The sequence below is a fragment of the Ambystoma mexicanum genome, chromosome 6q, assembly GCF_040938575.1.
Source record: "Ambystoma mexicanum isolate Mex_15411 chromosome 6q, UKY_AmexF1_1, whole genome shotgun sequence".
Classification (NCBI taxonomy): Eukaryota; Metazoa; Chordata; class Amphibia; order Caudata; family Ambystomatidae; genus Ambystoma; species Ambystoma mexicanum.
Genome location: NC_090937.1, coordinates 1,149,649,599 through 1,149,672,806, shown reverse-complemented (window position 1 = coordinate 1,149,672,806; position 23,208 = coordinate 1,149,649,599). Strand labels below are relative to the sequence as shown.

Sequence of the window (23,208 nt, the reverse complement as noted above, 5' to 3'; positions counted from 1 at the left end):
CATATCAATAAAAATGTACTTATTACATACCATTACATACCATTAAAATGTTATAATGAAACAAATGAACAATAATAGTCAGAAAATTGGCAGCTAAAGTATCTAAGATAACATTTTGAGAGAAAAAAAAAAGAATGTTCCTTTTAGTGGGCAAGCTGACAACAGAAAGATAATTATAATCCAGGGTATCATACAAGCCTGGGAACCTGCAGCCATTGTCCCAATGCCTATTGCCTCTCACTATGCTTGGAAGGAATGGATGTTAGGCCTGATGGTGCACTAACACAAGCAAGGCTTAATCTGTGCCTTGATGAATCCTCTAGATTCCAGTTTCCTTTCACAGAATGCATCCGACAACAACCCCAAAACAAATCGATCTACTAACATCCTTTGAATGGGTCTCCATCACATGTACGTTCCTTGTTAGAGAGGATCGTAGAAGGAAATAAACTAACCACCAGAACTATACTATCCATCCAGCACACTTAGAGGTGCAAGTGAAATTGCAGAAACTTTAGCTGTGAGAGTACTTGAACTGCAGCAGTGCAGTGCACGTGAGATTTGCACACATCTCACAAACAACATCAAGACAACAACGAGAATTAAGAAGTGTTGAAAAAAAATGAAAGAAGGAAAAACCTTTGATGGCAATAAGAATGTCTGGAATAGGGCTGGTCACAAAATATGGTGAATGGCAAAACCGAGTGATGTTGAGTTTAGACAGTAATTCTTTTGATTCATGAACATTTGGTTCTCTGGACAAAAGTGATTGTGTTTTATTCGGATTGGCCAAATGACTGATAGGCTACAAGAGTGCTTAGCCAGGAAGCAAGACTTTTTCTGAACAGAAAAAACAAAAAACACAAAACACATGAAGGTTGGAAATCTAACTTTAAAAAAAATGTAAATCATATAACTAATCGAATAACAAGCTAACATGCTCAACACTTCTGAAACCCTGCAATTAATGCAACCTTTTTATTTTACAACTTTTTATCTAACAATTTTAAAAACGTGTAAACTGCTAATCTACTTTTGAATTAATTATTTCTTTAAAGAAAAAAACGAAATCTTTAAAACATGTTCACCTAAAAATGACTATATTTTAAAAATATATCAGAAGAGGTTTTTAATTCATTCCTATGTTTTAAAAGATCCCTAATGATTTAAAACTTTTGAACTGGAGAAGAACTTCCAGATGTGGCTACAAGGTTATGTTGTGGAATGTGTGACTTTGCTCAAATGGACTATTCTACTTTCACATTTCAGGTGAAAGGTTTTTTTTCCCAAGCCTTTTTAAAACCACCATAACTTTTAGTATTTTGAAAACATGATCCAATGCTCCAACCACAAGGCTCTGAGCATCATACTGCACGGATGATCCCTAATAAGGGTGAAACCAGATATGTAGCACTGCCCTCTAGGACAAATAAATGTCCTGGAGAAAAAGGTTTGCATTAGAGCCCACGTGCATACCCACAATGCCCTGCTGATGTGGCTCAAAACTAGGGGTGAACTTCCAGTGATGGCTACTAGATGTCGTTGTGTAATGTGAGACTTGGATCAAATGGACCATTGTACTTCCAAGGACACCAAATGTGTAAAATTCATTTCATGAGAAGAATATGTTTTATGCCTTTTTTAACCAAACATTGCTCAGATCGCTTTAAAAAGATGCAAGATTCTGAAAAGCTTTCTTGTACTCAACTTTTTTCTTCAGCAAGGCTGAATTCGTAGTCTAAAATTCAATTTGGATACAATTCAACACAAAAAATATATAAACCCCAGACTTAGTTATTTTATGTTTAACGAAGCAGAAATGTGCACGCTTGGAGCTTCAGTACATTAATTTATTATTTTAAAAGGGAACCAAATGCGCAGATAGATCTAAAAAACAACTTTAAAGACTGATGTTTTAAGCAACCTATTTCAAGGGATGAAATACCATGTATGTAAATACAGCAACGGTACACTTAACATTTCTGCAACTGTACAAAGGAGCACAGCATTCATCGAGATGTGAGCAAGACAAAAACAATACATACAAACGAACACAAGTTCAAAGCCAAATTATTCTATTAGTTACATGTTCTTTCACCTTATTCCACCAAATGACTTAAAACATCTTCTGCATGCTTAGTACGACGTACTACAACCGACTTTGTACATGGGTCCTCTACACATCATTTCATCCCCAGGCAAATGTATCAGAGTTACATGACACACTTCCTGACCTCTTTTGTAGAGTGCATTAAAATAAATATACTGCTTTTTGTCAGTCTTCGTTCACTGCCTTGATCTTTGTAACTTTTAACTATGGCATGACCGAGATGCATTTGGGAAAACATTTTGTTCTCATTTACTACAATATTTCCATGTAGGTGCAATATAGGATACTGTGCCCCATCAGTTAGAACAGTTTCTCAACAAGTGTAAATGCAAACATGATCAAATTATGCCCTTAACCAACAAAGTTGGTTTAGATTCTAAGTATTTCATGTAGGAGGACCACATGCACATTTTGTCACTCAGTTATGTTATTCTAACCTTGAGGACAGACTGATGAGATCAGCTGGGAGATGCTCCCCATTGGTCACCTTCACTACTTCCCCTATGGCCACCTATATGTCCCGGTATGAAAATGATTAGAACAAAATTATAAGTAACAAAAAAGAAAACAAATGGACAAAGAGACAAAATTGGAAAATTATTATACAAAACAATACATATGTTAATAACGATTTTTTATGCAGCATTTTCAAAATCCATTTTTTCTGATCATCATGTGATAACCTAAATGTTTGATAAACATCTGTTTTTATTTTAAAACAAATATTTAAAAAGGAAATTACAATTTAATTATGCCCAAACTCAGACCATGACATACTAAGCCTGCATTTAATAAAAATATGATACAAAGTAATTTGAGTTACATTTTACAGCCAATGAATTTAAAAAGAAATGACAATTTCTTTTAACGCTTAAATACCCAGATTAATCCTAAACTAAGAAAAAATTGACATTGGAAAAACTCACATTTTTTAAATTTCTACAAGTTATATGCAGAAATGTAAATACTGTTATAATGATGCATTTTCATGTGTAGAAAACAATAGCCTTTTAAAAGTGTTATTAAAATATCTTGTGGCAACTTTACAATGCATCTTTCAAAATGTGAGGTTTGTTCACATGTTGGAATACGACCAGATATTTAAAGTCCAGACACACTAAATGGATCTTGAAAAAGATGCATTGCTTTTATAAGTGTTTTTTACAAATAAAATGATCCAAGGAAATTATGATAAACAGTCTCCAAGAAACCAATTATTAAAATAAAGATTTTTGGAGCCAATACTGATAATCAAAACATGGAGTAAATGAAATTTGTGCCCAGGTTGCTAACAACCCAAAATAAGTTTACATGTGAAACGCCCACCAAAATATCACAAATCTGTGGTTAAGTATTTTAAGGGTTTAATACGATATACTGGTTGTAGGAGATTTGTACATGGCATACAAATAGGAAAGGTGAACAGTATTTCTGTTTAATCCTCATTTCCTTGGAGCAATTAAATAAATGCAGGGTAGAGAATCTAGCCTCTACTCTCTTCGCATCCGAAGGCATCTCTACCTTGATGAGAGAAGTATAGTGTCAGCTGGTATATATTCTTTGCCATTTATATTAACTAAATCTCCAACCTCAACCTGAAAGAAAACTAGGAACTGGTTAATAGTATGACCACACATGTTGGCAATACAATGTACCACTGCACAGTATAAGGAGAAAACGATTCCTACAGTTAAGCAGCAGGTGTGCCAAACATAGGGTGATGAGCCATTTCATATTTAGTGGTTATTGCAGCACACTTACATGTAGAACATTTCAAGCCAATTCATCACGTACATAACAGCATTTTCCACTGAGAAATTATCCTTTAAATAAGCATGTAAAACGTAATATTTATAGCCATTCAGAATTCTACGGTCGTCGTTTTTTGGACAAGGTATATTAAAGTATTAAAATATTATTTGCCTTTCTTGCATACTCTAGTATCCTCCTGCATACTATGCTTCTTCGCTCCACGAAAATGAACCACTGATTCAAGTTTAACATATGACAGAAAGGAAGGACCCTCAAATATGAAATGGATTGTGCACACCATAGGCAGGCTGTCTCATCGAGCCAACTAAATTACAGTAGTAGGATATAACATTCTAACTAGAATGTTAGAGTGATGGAAGCATGAGAACAATATTTTAACTAAATCCTTTACTACAAATGTTTACCAGTACTATGTGCAGTCCCGACTTCTGTGGCCTTGACATAATATAGGAAGACAGTCCTTGCTACCATACCAGGAGACTAAGAACTACACCAAAGTGCCAATAACTTAATTTCCATTATATCATAGACTCTAAAGGTTGAAGCTTGAAGTTTCACAATGCTCTCATTGTGGCCTCCAGGGACCGTCCAGATGCAGAAACAAAGGAGGGTCTGCTTACTACTACCTTTCTCTTAAGGATGATGTGGCCTCAATCAGGAGAACTCCATGATGGCAAATGTACTCCAGACGTTTTTTTTCTTAAACAATCTTTATTCAAACTCTTAAATAAAACTGAAGGAGGCAAATGGCCAACTTCCTCACTTTTATAATTGTAAGGAATGGATGTACCAAACTAAGTTATGCACAATTAAATCTTATTGTGAAAGTCAAGGCACAAGGTTACTGGATAAAAAGAATGGGTTATACCTTTAGGGTCAGGACACTCACTATGCACAATCAAGAAAGCTCCGATTGATAAATGCACATTTGATCAATTAACAATCCTTTAAGTGATTTAAACATGGAGGCTGTCCTTGAGAGTTCAATGTCGCAGACTGAGGAACATCTGCAATCTGACCCCAAGGTCGGAAAAATATTAAAAAATGAACTGTTCACACAGACCTTCAATTGAGGCTAGCCTTCACATGGAACAGGGACTGGAGAGTACTGGATAAAGGACCATTCCCTGGGTTTAGGCAGATTCTAACTGCTTCTAAATAGCCTGCATTCCTTCATTCACGCTGCAAATTCAAGTGATTGTAAGGAGGCATGCAGTGCCCTGCAATCATTCTAACAAAAATAAAGTCCAGTGTTCCCACAAAGCACTTCATAACTTGGAGAGCAATATCAGAAGTTAATCACAAATACAGAGTAATGGAGGAAAACAGTCTCATAACCACAAAGGTAGACAACCCTAAAGTGGCAGTCTAGACCTAATGGTACAGCACAATAGGGATACCACAGTTTCCATGTTAGCAAGGAAAAACAAAGTATCAAAGGGAAGAGCTTCAATGAACGTGGTGAAGGAGGTTCCTGCTTAGGCTTCTTTTATTGGGTAGCTTATTAACACCAACACCTTTGAATCTGGCATTGCAAGATATTCACATACTGAAAGCCGGAAACAATGGAAGGAAGTATGGAAGATCAAGCACAATATCCTTTTGTCACATATTTGTGGTCATAAATTCAATTTTCCTAAAACTAGCCAACTACACCCTTTCCTTTCCCAGAGGTTATCCGAGCTTGTTAAGGTTAATAGAAAAATAAATTCCATTCTTTCTCAAGAGGGGAAACTCACAAAGGGATCACCATGTTCCTACCCCAGCTTTCCCCATCCTCTAGGAATGCTGCAAAGAGCCTTTCCCCCCACCATCTACCTCACTGTCTGCACCCAATGGAATCCTCGACCAGCGTGGCTAGGAAAATTGTATAAGGACTATGAGGTGACCATATTGGTTTGTATTTTTGTTTTTTTTTGTTTTTTTTAAAGAGAAATCAGGTTTTATTCTAGGTTCAAAAGTCAATTTAAGCATAAACAAATGGCTATTAGCAACTCAGATGTTCGTCCAAGATGTAATAGCAGTAATGGCTTGGGTTAGGGCTAAACAGGTCTGTGAAAGCCCTAATCCTTTGCTCCAGCCCCTCGGCTTGGGCTACAGGGCAGTTATCAACCGTGAAAGCCTTACCTCCCAGACATTACTGCTAAAATAAACAGAACATCTATTCTGGCCAATCCATATGATAGTAGATGTGTACATTTTAAAGCCTGGTAAACACAGCATAGAGGATTTTCCTAGCTTTGCCCCAGGTATGGCATCCAGGTTAAGATGGAAAACTTAGAGGCACTGCTAAAGTTACAAATTCCAACTTGGATCTTACATGGCACTGCTATTGGTTCAGAGACACAGTCTGACTTCCAAGATGCTTCATTGTTCCCTGAGAGTTTGCTCATCTGATGCAAAGGAACCGACTTGGGCTCCTAATCAGCAGTTCATATAGACATGCAGACAATCCTGCAATGTTACTCCTATCCTTCGATCAGAGGTTCCAGGGCTCCCCTGGCAGAAATTAATATACAGTTTTCAGGAATTTGTAGAAAGAATATCATGGAAGTGAAAAATATTAAATTAAATACAGATATTTTGCTTGACTTCATGTCCCTCTTAAGTGTTGACTAAGTCTTGATTACATGCAATAAGCATTACATTTAAAAACATCACAATGTCCCTTTGCTTCTAGTTCAAAAAGCACACATCTGTCTCATTGTAAATGTGTCTCATTGTAAATGATATCCTAACAACGAAGACCACTAGTACAAGGAACCAAGAGAACATGTTTCCATTGACTGCATAAGCCTTTTGAGTTATAAGTGCGAGGAAATTGCAGGTGCATCCTCCTGCACCGCAGGTGATGGGAATAGTCTCAATTTACTTATGTGCACCTACATATCTTTTTATAGTGATACAAATTCTAAAAATATTTAACAGAAATCTGCTTTATGTAATTCCCAATGTTAAGACAATGAATTGCAATAAACACATGCAAGCAAATACCTCTACAGTCACTGTACACCAAGAAAAGAAATCCTACATCTTTAAATTGCCAATATGGGACTTACAAACGTGCATGGCTCACAAAGCGCACTTATACGCATATCAAACAACTATTTTAGAGATGATTATGAGACAATACGTACCTTTTCCCAATGGACAATCTCCCAAGCACCATTCCGCAGTACTATCAAAAGAAAAACAATGTAAGGAATCTTTTCTGCGGATTCCCTTACTTAACACATAACTCAAAACCACAGTGAAGTACAGTAACATACTCTCACTGCATAGGTTTAATAGATACAATGCAGCAGAAAATGCAGTTATTTTGAACAGACTATGAAGTTTAATCTCCCTTTATTGCAAGTGGAGCAATCCCGCAAATATGTACACCTGTAACAAAAAAGTATATAGTGGGATAAGATGCCAAGTGAGAGTAATTCAAATGTTTCACCTCGGGTGCAGTTCCCCAGGCCGCAAAATCAGCTTCACGTGAATGCATCTTCTATACTGGATAGGATATATCAAATAGCTAGAGGTAGTCTATCTGGATATTTATTGTGGCCTTAATTGTCCCACTTGACCAACCCTACATGCATTAGCATTCATTCAGTTATGCCTTCCGAATGGCAGCTATGTCTACCAATGGAATGTTGCCTAGGAGTTCCACTGCTGGCGCCTGACCCCTCAAGAGTAACCAATGGTCGGTCAGCTGGCCAAACGGTATGAAAATCCAGTAGAATAATAAGCTACTATTCACCAAGAAAGACTAGATTTCAATAGTATTTCCCATAATTGCTGGGCAAAAATCAACCAAACCCATCTTGTTTTGATGTCCCTAGATCTGTCAATATGGCACGTAAATGTTCTGCAGACTAACATTGCCTTGAGTATTATCTGGCACAAGTATATTCGTTGAGAGCGAATACCGGTTCTTGCCTAATTAGAACTTGAATTTTTCATTTTTTTCCTCATAGTTCTGTAAAACATATTCACGTAATTAAAAAAATGTATTAAATTATTTTCAAATATAACTATCTCCATGTTCCAAAAATATAAAATCACCTTGCGTGACTTTTCACCCTTGTGACCCGATAAAAAAAAAAAAAATACATATTGGTACTGTTAGCCAATATTAATTAATGTCTAAATCATGAAATCATATTAGACTCTTATTTTTTAAAATAAGAATCTAATATGATTTCCGATATTCATTGAAGCTTTTCACTGGTAGATGTTATTAAGTTGAGTTTGGGGAAAGTGAAGGCAAAGCAACCCAATAGTTAGTGCTAGTAGTGCTAGCCAGGTTGTGGAAATCGATATAATATTGTGACCCCAATCGCATTGTTTAAATGTATGTTGGCCTACGCCAAGCTGTCTACAGAATACTATGTACATAGGTTCCGCGGCAAGGTCTTGACCTTAATGTATCGTGTAAGCCGCCATCTTGGATCTAGCCGCCATTTTAGGTACTTTTGCAGTGTGGAAGTCACCCCGAATCACAAAATGGAGGCCGAATGACATTTCGAGTAAGACTTCGGCCATGGTGACCTCCGCACACGTGAATGAATAATATGTCCGCAGGCTACTTGTTAGGGTCATGAACTAAGACCCTGTCCTCTCTTTAACCTATGTGTAAATATGTAACCGTATCAGCGGAACTGATCTAATATATGGAAATTGTGTGTTCGACCTGGCTACGAACCCTAGCCATGGTTCCAAGAATGGTTAACTTGCAAGAGGGCTGGCCAATGCAGTACAAAATGTATAAAAACCCAAGCATCCCGATGATCGGTCTCTCCCACTTTCAGTACGAACCTAACGTTGAAGGTTCGTGTGTTAGTCAGAGGGCCGAATAGCTATTCGCATGTCAATTGACTTTGGTAACTTTGTAACTTTGAAATAAAGCGCTTTGTATGTCCTTTGTAACCTGTGTTGGTGTGTTTCCTTTTGGGCTTCCCGGCCTCATGTCAATTTCTCTGTTTCCACAGTTGGCGCCCGAATAGGGACCCTCAAGATTGATGCCGGATCATTGAAGGTTGACGCAGACTATCGAATCGGGATCGGACGGTGTGATTCTGCGGGCCCGACCGATCGAGACGCGATACCTCGGCAGCGCTGCACGATCCGATCCTTGGGCGATAGTCGTGCGGTCTGACACGGCATCTTGACGAGGGTCCAATTCCGAGGCGGGCAGATTTGCCGAAACCACCGAACGCAGGTAAAATTCGTTAGTTGAAGTCCTTTGTAAACCGTACGGTCCTCCTTAGGTTTGGTCAGGTGTAGTCGTGACCCGGCTCTTAATTTAACCCTGACAATTTGAATTTGGCGTATTGTATCTGCAGACACAATTATTGGACCAGGTAACACCAATTCTTTGAGAAATGCCTGGGAAATTGTCTAGCTGCTTTAGGGTTCTGTTCCGCAGCGATCGACAATCTTTGGAATTTAGCCGTCCGGCACCACAGGAGGGGTCGCCGGCGTGTACTATGTACTGTAAGTATGGCATTGGTAGTATTGTATTTAATGACATTTGGCACAGACAGACCAGAAATGCCTCCGAATTTCAGTGGCCAATCAATGGTAGCTTTGAGATCCCCCGTATTGAATACTTAGAGTCGATCTTGCTTAAAAAGAAGGCTAGGCCAGCAGCCTTTGATGTGTTACAAAATTGGAAAAAGGAAGCATTACAGCAGCTTAAAAGTAGGGATAAACATGCACGACGTCATAAAACGAATGCCGAAAAGGCATTGTTGTATGACAAGGAAAAACGATTAGATGAAACCCAGAAGATGGACAGAGCTTTCTCGCTCGGAGTCCAGAAAATGTACCCCTCTAAAGATTTCCATGTTTCCGAGGAGTTTATTGAGAAAATATTAAACGAACGGAGGCCTGATTCTTCAGCGCCACCTCCGTATGCTCCCGTTGTGGGCACCTTGCCCGTTCCTGCTATTGCTCCTATCGCTATTCCTACTCCTCCTGCGCAGCCTACTGCCCCTAGTTCTTTGGTTGTCGCTCCTCTGTCTATTCCGTCTATTACATTACCTCTTTCCCCTGCACCCTTGTTAGGTTCACCTACACCTCCGATTCTGGGGAGTCCCGTGTTCACTAAATCAGATCCCGGTGCAGGGTCGAAAATTGTGACTCGTAGTACTGTTCCTGCGGGCAGGAAACAGGAACTATTTGCTTGGGCTAAACATTGCATGGAAAAAGGTGATCAAACTGATGTACTTTCGACATTATCTAATTTGCACGATTTTCCCGAGAAAAACGTTTTTATTGAAGGACTGGGGATTCATTTAGGTGTAATGTGGGGTAGATTGCAGACTTCGGATCTCCCACAAGGGGTGAGAGATCTGAATGCCTTGGCACTTTCGAGGGATACAGAGCAGAAAGTATATGGACATGTTGACAGATTGTTTGAGTTTAGAAGGGATTTTGAAAGGTTACAAAACGAGGATGATGAGGACGACAGGATGTATGTACAGAAACGGTTCCTTTCGTGCCGAAGTTCAGCACCTGAGGAAGTACGAATTTGTACCAAAGACGCGATTCGATGGATCTCGGATTCATCGATACCGCCAGATGAGGTATATGACACATATAGTCAATACACGGTAGAGATGCAAAGGAAGGTAATCCAAGTGATGGTACAGCACTTACAGGAGGAATGTATAAGGAAGAAGGTTGGTTGCCCCACAGAGTTATTAGGTATTTGTAAAAGAGCTTTTTCGCCCGACACTTCTACAGCTGCTTTAGCGCTCGATTTGGCCTTATTACTTAGTAAGCGGTCGGAGGTCCCTATATCTCAGTTGCCTATGAGAGAGGTCCCTCCGACCCTTGTCCCAAAAGTAGAAATCCCCGCCAACGCGGCGGCTGGTACTGCCGCGGTGGATATCCCTGCACATTACGTATCACAGTTTGTTCACGTCCCGTTCTCTCGACAGGAAGTGAACACGATTAGACAATCAGTTCCTGATATCAGGAAGAACCCGACAGGATTTTATAAAGAAATAGAATCCGTTTTGCAATCTTCTGTGTTCACCTTAAGTGCCATGGATTTATTGTTTCCAGTGCTTTTGCCTGTTGATGTATGGAAACAGGTACGAACAATAGATGATGTGCCGGGGTTAGGGGATACATGGGTAAATCTGACTAGAATAGATGGGGAACGACCAGCTGGTGAGAAACCATCCCAGGTAATACTCACTTTACCCGATAGAATAGTTGCCAAATTAAAAACTATAATTCCAGAAAAAAGGATTATTTGGGACAAGCTTACGGCCTGCGTCCAAGGGAAAACTGAAGGTACTACTGAATTCTTTAATAGATTCGAACAGGTGTTCTCCGACTTCAGTGGACAGGATTTAGGTACAGAGTCGGGAAAGAGGTTGTTTGTGGACAAATTTGTGCGTGGATTGTTGCCCGACATCCAGTCACAAATTATGTCCTCAGAGAGCGCTTGGCAGGCAAAATCTCAGTCAGAGGTCCTGCATATGGCTCAGTATTACGAGAATCGGGTTAATAATGAAAAAGAGAAAATCGAAAAAAGAAGGGGTGACCTAAAGACTAAGGTATTGTTGCAGCAAATTGTCAGAAACCCCAGAGGAGGTACGACACAGACTAGAGGTCAGTACATTCCAAGAGGAAATACCCCTCCAAATTCTATAAATATTAATCAGTGTGCTTATTGCCGCCAGGAAGGTCACTGGCGAGCACAGTGCCCTGCCCTCCGTCAGAGGTCAGGAGGCACATTCGGAGGAATGGGTAGGCGACCACGGGGCCGCCCTGGAGCAGGGGGCCCTGATAGGGGTCAGCTTCTACAAGATCCCCAGCAACCTTTTTCACGGGAAAATCAGACTCCGAGTATGGACTCGAGAAATATATTTGATCACCCTTCCGCCGCCTATCTTTCTGAGGAACTTCCCTTTGATGAAGTTCTGCCTTATTAGGATTGCCCGAAGCAGCGTTTGGAACCTTTACCTATTCCCGTTATTCAGAAGGGCCCCTATGTTGAATTATTGGTGGGGAATAGGAAACATCAGTTCTTGATCGACACTGGAGCACAAAAGTGCTCCATCGACCATTCGAGGGTTCCAAACATCCCACTGTCAGGGCAAACAAACGTCTCTATAGGGTTCTCTGGTATACCAACTGTTTGTCCGGTTTCTGCGCCGGTATCCGTTTCTTTGGATCCTTTTACAGACCAGTGCCCTTTTCTTCTTACTTCAAACTGTGGAGAAAATTTGCTGGGGTTGAATTTGTTGAAGAAACTGAATGCAGTGATTCATTGTTCCCCTGACGGAATAAGATTAACAGTTTCACCACAGCAACCCTTTAACTCCCAATACTTGACCCGACCTCTACCTCCCGAATTTGACATTGTCCCAGAATGTTTGTGGGCAATAGACGACAATGATGTCGGGATATTGCACATTGACCCTGTTAAGATAATATTGAAACATGGGGTTAAGCTACCGCGCATTCCACAATATAAAATTTCAATTGAAGGTGAGCGCGCTCTGAAATGCATTGTCTCCGATTTTGTACATCGTGGAGTGATCGAAGAGATTACAGGTAACTTATGTAATAGCCCGATCTTGCCAGTATATAAGAAAGGCGACAATGCAATTCCGTACCGGTTTATAATAGATCTTCGTGCTATTAACCGGGTGGTAGCCCCACAATTTCCAATCGTGCCTGATGTAACAACGATCTTAACAATGATCCCTGCTACGGCTACACACTTTAGTGTTGTAGATTTGAAAAACGCCTTCTTTAGTATTCCGATACATGAGGAGAGCAGGTATTTGTTTGCGTTCACCTTGGGGGGACGCTCGTTTACATTCACAAGGGCACCTCAAGGGTATACTGAAAGTCCTAGTATCTATAGTAGAGCCTTAAAAGAGCAGCTCGACACCCTTGAATTGCCACCTACTTGCACGCTGCTTCAATATGTAGACGATTTGCTCCTGGCTGCAGACTCTGAGAAAGCTTGTAAAGAAGGCACTATATTGTTGCTTGTTCATTTAGCTGAAAATGGTCACAAAGCTTCACTTAAGAAATTTCAATATTGTTGCCAGGAGGTTGCCTATTTAGGCTACCTCCTGTCAAAGGAGGGGAGAAGATTGACACCTGAACGAATAAAACACATTTCTGGCATGTCTGTCCCAAAAACACAGAAGGAAGTCAGAGCCCTGATAGGGATGGCGTCCTACTGTAGACTGTGGATCCCGAACTTTGCCCTAGTGGTAAAACCGATGTTGGCTTTGACGAAGAAGGGCATTTCTCTGCCACTGCCATGGGAATCGGAACATCAACGATCATTTGAGCTTCTCAAAGACGCGCTGTGTTCAGCACCGGTTCTGGGTACACCAAATTACGATAAGGCCTTTGTGTTGTTTGTGCATGAATGTAATGGATGTGCTTTGTCTGTGTTAACGCAGGAACATGGAGGGAAGAATAGGCCGTGCGGCTATTATTCCTCCGCCCTCGATCCTGTTGCATGCGCTTTGCCGCGATGTCTGCGCGCTGTTGCTGCTGCCGCTGCGTCTGTAAAACAGAGTGAGGGGATGGTCCTAGGCCACGATTTAATTTTGATGGTGCCTCACTCTGTCGATATTCTATTGAATAAAACTCAAACACAACACCTTACTTCTGCCCGGTTGACCAGGTACGAATTAGTTCTATTTGCTCCTCATATCCAAATTAAAAGGTGTTGTGTTCTCAATCCGGCTGAACTTTTGCCTCTCCCGCAAACTACTGCTTGCGGCGATGACGGATCACATGACTGCCTGTATGCCACCGAACAAGAAACAAAGGGCAGAATAGACCTCTCAGATACTCCTTTGGAGAATGCGGAAGGGGAGCTGTTTTGTGATGGCTCCTGTTTTAAACTTCCGAATGGCACATCTACAGCTGCTTATGCAGTTACTACTTTGAACAAGATCGTAGAAACTAAAAGGATTCCGCATAACTCCGCGCAGGCCGCAGAGATTATAGCGTTGACCCGCGCTTGTGAGCTCTCCCAAGGGCATAGAGTTAACATTTATACGGATAGTCAGTACGCCTTTGGGGTGGCTCACAACTTCGGAAAACTGTGGTCGGAAAGAGGGTTTCTGACCTCACACGGGACCAAGATTCAGCATGGTCCCTTAATAGTACAACTACTTTTAGCGCTCTCACTCCCTGAACAACTAGCGATCATGAAATGTGCAGCACATCGCAAGGTCATAGACGATGTGGGCAGAGGAAATGCCTTTGCAGATTCGATAGCTAGACAAACAGCCACAGACCTTAGCACAGACATGTATACCTCGAGGGAAGTGAGAGATGGTTGTATAATAGATGAAGGCATTGGGTCTGTGCGAGATATTCAGACTGATGCCTCTGTTGAAGAATCTAGGAAATGGGCTGAAGGCATGGGGAAATTGGATGACGAAGGGTGTTGGGTGGACGCATCTGACGGGAAATGGTTGCTTCCTGATTCTTATGTATTAGCAATGGTCACGATGGCACACGGTCCAACACATGTGTGTGCCCAGCAAATTGCGAAGATATTACAGCAGGTTTGGGTGAATGATAAAATTTTGGAAACTGCAAAAAGATATGTTCAGAATTGTATGATTTGCCTGCAGCACAATGTGGGTAAAGGGACAGTGACTCCAAGGGGAAGTTTCGGGCCCCCCTCTGTCCCCTTTGAAACCATTCACCTTGATTTTATTGAAATGGAGCGATGTAATAACTTGAAATATGTTCTTGTTATCATTTGTGCTTTTAGCAAATGGGTCGAGGCTTTCCCCGTCAAAGATGCTACCGCCATGACCACCGCAAAGATCTTGGTAAAAGACTATTTTCCTCGATTTGGGCTCCCGAGGATAATCTGGTCGGACAATGGCCCCCACTTCATCGCAGCCGTAATGTTGCAAATATGTGTTGCCTTAGGGATAGAGAAACGTTTTCATTCAGCTAGGCACCCTCAAAGTGCGGGGTTGGTAGAAAGACACAACGGTATTTTGAAAAACAAACTTGCAAAAACATGTGCCGACACTAAATTAAAATGGCCAGATGCTTTACCTATTGTGTTGTTAGCTATGCGCACCACACCCCAGACTAGAACTGGGCTCTCTCCATTCGAGGTAGTAATGGGAAGGCCTGCTAATATTTGGGGTCTCCCTAAACCTAAAGCCCTGAGGGATGTGGAGAATGTATTGCTCATAGATTATTGTAATCAATTGACTAAAAATCTGTATTTCATTTACCACCAGGTGAATGCCGCCTTACCTGTACGGTTTACGGGCCCAGGACACGATATATTGCCCGGCAGCTGGGTCCTGGTGAAGGCCTACGAAAGGTCTTCCTGTCTCGCGCCTCGCTGGCGGGGACCCTACCAGGTTTTATTGGTCACCAGGACGGCAGTGCGGGTGGCAGGAAAGAAGAACTGGGTACATGCAACGCATGTGAAGAAGATCCCTCACCCGACGCCACACGTTACAGAAGAAACAGAACCCCTCGCTGATGCTACGATCTCTGATCTCGGAGTAGCAGGCAGCGCTGTGAGTGCGTCGGAGAAGTTCTCTGAGCCTGAGGAGCTCGGGGAGCCGTCCATTTTGTCTCCGCACTCCCTTGATCAATCACTTCCGGAAAACCTTGTTTCGAGCTCTGCGACTTCCGTCGCCACTGATACGACGCTCCCCTCAGGGAGCGACGATACTTTACTTTTGGATTCAACAAACTTGGGTACCATCAGGTACAACCTTCGACCACGAAAATAGAATCGCCGCATGAGTATCGTGCATCTGGAAGAAAAAGGAGTGATTGAAATACTATTGTCTTTCCTTTTTTTGGAACAAAGAAAAGGAGGGTTCTGTTGGCTAGGGTTGGGAAGGACTAAGAAGTCGCACGGCCGAAGTGCCGCCAGCAACGAACATTGGGGCCGTCGATCGGGATAACCATGATGCCTGCCGCCTTCACCGCTGCTCCTCGTATTGAACTATTAGATAAGGAGGTGACCAATTCGAACAATGGAAAATGTGCCTGGGCCCTGAAAACGTACTGTTGTGTTCTCGTTTTGATTATTGTTAGTTTTGCAACTGCTGCCGTGGGACTTTGGTACTTTGAAGAAATCTATCCTTTGAAGCCTCTGTTACCGACCAAAATTGTACCAACTGTTTTGACTCCCTCTGTACACCTTCACACTCTGTCCCCTAGGGACTCTCGGCATAGACAGAAATATCATAATAACACTCTGATGATAGTGATGAATGCTACGCATGCTATTTTTAATAGGAGTAATTGTTGGATCTGCACTCACTTACCACAATATGGGAACAAGGGACTGGATGGTATATACATCCCTTACCTCTAACAACTTCCTGCTATGCCTCTCTTAGAGCACTCTTTTTTGGCCGATGGAATGATAGCATCTCAGGGAACTTCGATGGGACTAATTTGAATGAATTTGAAAAACGTGAATTGACTCCCCTGGGATGCTCGCTTTTCGCAAATAGGAGTAGACCTAATATCGCTTCTATTAGGCCGTCTGATAAACTTTCTTTTCCTTTTCAAAATCTAGTTTCTTTCAAGATGGCTCCGATAGGCAATAAGGATGCCATGCCTCCTTCTTATTCTGTAAATCACAGTCCTGATTCTGTCCCTTTCTGTGTACAAAGAAATGGCACTAGGCCAATGGGAGATTTCGAGCCTTGTGTAAATATTGTAAATTTGACTGGGGAAAATAGGCCTTTGTATGTAGGGGGACCCGTTTATTTTGTTTGTGGTAGTTTAGCTTTTCCCTGGTTGCCCAAGGATTGGCAGGGGACCTGTTATTTAGGGATATTGTTACCAGGTGTATTTATAGCCAGTACCTTAGAGGTATCTAAGGCTCGCCCGCGACGGGATAATGATGGAGATACCCCTGGACAAGTGTTCGGGGATATAGCCAAATCAGTAGTCCCCTTCTGGGGACAAATAGCAAATTCAGAAAACATTAGGGGATTAGCGAGGGTGTTGGAGAAAACGATCAACTGGACCACGGACATACTTTACAATATGACCTTAGAGCAAAAGGCAATAAGATTGGTAGCACTTCAAAATCGAATGGCATTAGATGTCATTTTAGCTGAACGAGGTGGAGTATGTAAATTAGTGGGGTCCGCTTGCTGTGTTTTCGTACCAGATTCTTCACCAACAATATTCAAAGCAATTCAGAATTTACACACTCTTAGTTCTGAAGTCCATATCCCTGTAGGAGACTGGAGCCTTAGTACTTGGTTTTGGGATTCTCTACGATCTTGGGGGTGGAAGGTGCTTTCTGTTATTTTAGGTATTTTAGGGACTCTGTTATTTCTTTGCTGTTGTTTTCAATGCCTCCCGAGTATATGCGGAATGATAGGGGGATGTTGTGCCCAGGTTATGAGCGCAATAGGGCGTAAAATATACACCCCGAAGACAGCATCTAAAGAATTCATGTTGCAAGAAGTTCTTATGAACAACTTTATGGCTATTGACATTTCAGACAATGATGCGGAACCTATGGATGATAATGCCTTCAAGTATTTTCAAAAGTATTAGGAAATGATGTTTTAGCACTTGGCATAGGCCAAAAGGAGGGTCTGTGGAAATCGATATAATATTGTGACCCCAATCGCATTGTTTAAATGTATGTTGGCCTACGCCAAGCTGTCTAAAGAATACTATGTACATAGGTTCCGCGGCAAGGTCTTGACCTTAATGTATCGTGTAAGCCGCCATCTTGGATCTAGCCGCCATTTTAGGTACTTTTGCAGTGTGGAAGTCACCCCGAATCACAAAATGGAGGCCGAATGACATTTCGAGTAAGACTTCGGCCATGGTGACCTCCGCACACGTGAATGAATAATATGTCCGCAGGCTACTTGTTAGGGTCATGAACTAAGACCCTGTCCTCTCTTTAACCTATGTGTAAATATGTAACCGTATCAGCGGAACTGATCTAATATATGGAAATTGTGTGTTCGACCTGGCTACGAACCCTAGCCATGGTTCCAAGAATGGTTAACTTGCAAGAGGGCTGGCCAATGCAGTACAAAATGTATAAAAACCCAAGCATCCTGATGATCGGTCTCTCCCACTTTCAGTACGAACCTAACGTTGAAGGTTCGTGTGTTAGTCAGAGGGCCGAATAGCTATTCGCATGTCAATTGACTTTGGTAACTTTGTAACTTTGAAATAAAGCGCTTTGTATGTCCTTTGTAACCTGTGTTGGTGTGTTTCCTTTTGGGCTTCCCGGCCTCATGTCAATTTCTCTGTTTCCACAAGGTTGTCCCTTCGGTTATACAGAGTTATATAAAGCTAAAAAAAAATGGAAAATACATAATGGACAAAAATGTCTAGCTTGCAACTCAGGTGGAAGTTAGATGTGCGGTAGTTCTTTATTCCTGAGAGGAAGCTCCTGCTTACTGGGTGACACCCGATACCCACCAAGAGCTGCGTTTAGCTCCTGCTCAAACATTTCTTTCAATTTCTGTGTAGTCTCTGTTGCGCTTAGGGGCAATTATCCAAATATTGGTGGTCTCAATTCCATGCAAATTTACTGAAGCATTTAGAATGAATTTACTCGTGCCCATCATTCCTGGAGATCACATTAGTGAATTTATTAGCTCCAGTCCATTATTTAGGTTACATAACTGTTCTCAGGTCTCTTTCCTATGTAGTCCTACTCCAAAAAGAAAAACATTTCGTAAAGTACATGTAACACGCACACAAGCAATACCCCTACAGCAAAATAATTTACCATTTACTCAGACATGTTCCTTTACCCAGAGGCTCTAAGAAATATATGGGAATCAGATCTTAGGCACACTATTCTACAGTATTGCAGAGCCGTAAAGGGATCCACGCCACCATTGCCTCGACATGCCCAATCTTCAGAAAACTATATTTTAGGAAAGCCGAGATAGCCCTGAACTATAGCAATGTATTAGGAGGATGACATGAAATGTGACTTTTCAAACCTTCGGACACAAGGGAAGCACTTTAAATGCTTTGCTGGAGATGAGCAACTAGATATAACCACGTCTATTCGATATCAAAAATCTATTCGAGTAAAATTGGATCCTTGATTTAAAAAAACAGAATGAGAACCCTTGCACTTCAGGGGAGGAAATTGAATGCAGACTTTGGAAAATTTACTGTGAAACAGATACTGTTTTACTGCCAGAAAGTATTGGCAACAACAACAATTGGGAGCGAAGCAGGGCTATACATCGCAAGCTCTGTTTGGGAGAGTCTAGAAGGCCAATTTTGGTGCAAAGTGTTACATCTGCCAAGATGTGTGCCAATTGAATGTATACATTATGAACTGGTGCTAGAAACCATGTCAGCGATGGTTTTGTGGAAATCCAGCTCAATGTGGAGGAAAATGTTACTACCAACACCAATCCCTGAATACATAATTTTTGGTCCTACGGTAAAAATAACTCCAACGGACTTTTGAGTGAATGGTCGCTGAAGAGACTTGAGCAGCTGTGCTCTGCAAATATTAGCACTGAAACTCTTCTAACCAAGCCCTGTGCCACAAAGAATAAATTAGCCCTGTGTGATTGTATTGCAACAGAGAAGAAAAGAAATTCCCATAAACTTTCAATAAACTTGAGGCCAGAGGCAAGAGGAGTGAACATGATTTCAAGATATCTGGAGAAGTTTCCGAGTAGGTACCATAGAGACAATTTCCTATATTTACGCCTAACTTTGTATCCTACAAGAGAAATGTTGTTCTCTAGACATGCAGCTGAGATCCCACATAACCGCTGTCAATTTTGTGGACAAGTAGTTGAATCATTAAAACACCTGGTAATTGAATGCCTAGATCTAAGATTAAGACCTGTAGTTAAATAGTGCAAAAATAAATTGTAATTTTTTTTTTTTTAGTTAAATTGGAAGCACCTAAGGGAGACAGAATAATGTGAAAGACTGTTCTATGACAAAGCTACTCTATGGTCTGTGCTGGATGACGGGTTCCAACTAAGGGGCTTTTCAAGGTTTTGGAGGGTGATCAATCGAGGGAAAGGGGATAGGAGGAGGATCGGCATGAACGTCTTTAAAATGAACTGACTTTCAAGGTGTATGCCAGAATGTTAAAGGAGTAGCGTCTCATAGCATGAGATGATACTGGACAAGTCAAATCTTGAGATGCATGTAATGACCAGTAATTGATGGGACTTAGTGGAGACCAACAATACTACCAAGCATTGTCTCTGGTGCTTTATCCTAAAAAACAACAAAACATTTGCCCGATCAAAATGGCTTCATGGTATTAGAATAACAACAAAAAAAAGTAAAGTGTGGTTGCTTAGGGGAAACCTGATCCTGATGGTGACAAACCAAAGGTGTTTGTTGAGCTGAGGCAAATACTTAAGAATTAAGGAGCCGTGTTTAGCAGAAGAGAATATCATCAAGTCGGGGACAGGCCCTTAGATATATTGTCCCCACCCAATAATAGGAAGTCAAAAGGTGAAAGACCATAAAACATATGGAAATAACCATGTCCACTGCATCTCTCTCTCTCTCTCTCTCAGAATAGTAATTAACTTTCTACCTAGGGGATGGGGACACATATGCTTCTATATTGCAGACATATGTGTTCTTTGCACAATACATTTAAACAGTTGATATCAAGAAAATATTTTACTCGATGTAATTTCAAACAAATGTGATGTGTTGTACACATATTTAACCTTTTGGATAATTGAAGGTAAAATAAAAGGAAAAAGAAAATCTACAACAACAATACAAATACACAATGCAATTATAAAGATTAAACATTACACTGATGTTTACCCCCAAGCAATAACCAGAATTCAATGGCGCATTCCAAATATATTACAATAATAAATGGTCTGTACCTTGTGTTTTCTTCTTGTTTACTTGTCTGTCAGCCTTGTGCCTTTTCTGTAGTCAAATACAAATGTTGTTTTATCTACGATGTGTAATCGAATGCTCAAATTTGTTCATACAAAACACAATCAGACTTGAAAATAAATACCCCCATTTAAAACAAAGAAAATAAATAAACAGATTTACACAAAAACTACACACCGAGTTCAATATAGATTTCAAAGTGAAAAGAAACATTAAAATTTATGCATATTGTAAATGAAAATAAAAAGAAAGCAAAGAATTAAATCCATCACATTACATCAGTGATAAAACAGATGATTCAATGCTAGTTCTGTTCTTTACATCCAATTCTTTGGTTAGAAAGTTAAAAAAAATGCTCAAGCACAAAATAAGAGATACATTTGTGCCCCACATCAGACGACACCAAAACACATCCATGAACACCCTGTGGTACCAGCACTCAGGTCTTTAAAGCATAGCCTATGCTTGTTTTCAAAATGTAGGCATACTGTCACCAAATGCTTCAAGGTTTCGTATGTTTCCTTCCCACCACAGAATCTACAGAATCTAGATTATTCCGGAGACGGATAGTATGCTCTTTCCAGTGTTTTATTCTCTCAGCAGTGTGGAACTGATTTCCGCATATAGACTGTGCATGCTGTTTCACACGGAAAGCATTGGATATAGAGGGGTAAAGAGTCTATCGGGTGTGCAAACCTTGAATACTCCTCATACGTAGCATATGAAGCAACACCCTCCAAAGTTTCGACCCAATCAGCTCAAAAAAGGCAAGTCTTGACTCCACCAGGCCCTTGTATCTAAGGCAGTTACTAGTTTCAGTGTTTTTTTTAAGAAATATAATAGGCTACTGCACAACTCCGACAAACATTTGGTACACACATAATCAAAATGATTAGAACTCTTGTGCGGAGACCCCTTTGTTGGGGGAATGTCTTGTTGGTTCCTTTGTGATCAGAGTTACCTTTTAAGCTCCCAAGCTTTTATTCATCAAAAATAAATAAACATGCATATCAAAGCAGAAAAGTCTGCAGTAGCATGTGCACATAGGTGCATAGGCCCCATCAAAGTTATAATTTTGTATTGAAATTTATGGAACACATTCTAACTGGCCTCTAATATCCTTCAAACTGAGTGCCCTCCTAAGTGCATATCTGAAAGCATTATCCTGCCCATTCCCTATCAAGCTGAGTGTACCACAAGGCTATGCCTCATCACTTTCCCCTCTTCAACCTTTACATCCGACCTTTGGCTAGCATCATTCCTCCTTTGAATCCAGATATTACAGTTATGCCGGTGACAGCCAGATGCTGTTCATCCTGGAAAGGAACCATTGCCAAACTGCCTTCTTTCTTTATGTCTCCAGTCTTTGAAGACCTGGGTGAGTCCAAACTAGGTAAAATGGTAACCCTTTAAAACAAAGGTGGTTCTTCTAGGTGGGGGCGCTCACCTCTGGAGCAAATGTTGCATACCACTTACCATGAGCTCCCGCTTCTCCCTAGCAAACGTAAAAAATGTCCAGGGTCCACCGCTTTCAGATTGCAAGTGAGTGCAGCATTCCATTCTTTTTTTAAACATTTCAAGCTGCTTCTTTGAATCTTCCACCATCTCTGCTTCTTGGGCAGATTTGCTGGTGTGAACAATCTCGGCTCCTCACATATCGACTATGGCAACAGCAGCTGCCTGGGCTTCTATACCCGTAGGCTAGGCTTATAAAGTGGGTTGACTGTAGAGGGCACTGCCACAGACAGTACACTATGTATGTAGTACTGTATCTCTATTATTTGAGAGGGTGTACATAGTTGACCAGCCTGAACTACGTACATGTAGTAGAAGAATTTTGAAATGCTCATTGCCATGCTAGAAAAGTCCCAATCAGGACTATACTGTATAAATGTTCCCTTTCTGCCCATGTTATAGTCCGTTAGGGAGACTGGGGAAGTGGTGATGTTCTTAAGGCAACAATGGAGCACATACAAGGCAAGCTTGACTTTTTAGGCCTTGCAGTGACTCCACAATAACTAAGATGAAGCACCCTCAATGCCAATCAGTGCACTTCAAATCCTTCTTTTCGGGCTCTAGCAGTGCTGCCTCTTACCTGGAGAATTTCTTCACTACAAAGCTCATTTGCCATGAGCCCTTGGCTGAGTTAATCTGAGGACAATGCATGTGATCAGTTAATGCTCCAGAGAATGTTGTTCTACAAAGAGGATTAAAAGAAAATGTAGCTTTGGGCATGTTCAGTTACTACTGGATGCAGGATTGGTGCAATCAAAGGTTGTTTGTTCTTTGTTTTACGGTGTGGTATCCATATAGTGATGACCAAGAAGACCAAAAGGTAACAAAGAATTTCTGCTTCCAAACTTTAATTTGTTCAAATACCACATAACCATCCTTCTTACCTCAAATGTTTGTAATTATTTTTTCTGCTGCAGGCT

At 41.0% G+C, this 23,208-nt stretch overlaps 1 protein-coding gene across 4 annotated transcripts in view; it reads right to left on the bottom strand.

The window, feature by feature from the left end:
* The window catches only part of ATP8A1 (ATPase phospholipid transporting 8A1), a 1,730,029-nt gene that overhangs the window by 1,435,473 nt on the left and 271,348 nt on the right, over nt 1-23,208 (bottom strand). For 2 of the 4 annotated variants that reach the window (XM_069631739.1, XM_069631741.1), the window contains exons 5-7: nt 20,758-20,803; nt 7,021-7,061; nt 3,632-3,705 (exon numbers count right to left, since the gene is read on the bottom strand). In XM_069631739.1, the coding sequence (XP_069487840.1) occupies nt 3,632-3,705; nt 7,021-7,061; nt 20,758-20,803 (161 nt within the window). Of the gene's footprint in view, nt 1-2,547; nt 2,622-3,631; nt 3,706-7,020; nt 7,062-20,757; nt 20,804-23,208 lie in introns of all 4 variants that reach the window. The other 2 variants (XM_069631738.1, XM_069631740.1) reach the window with 1 other exon arrangement.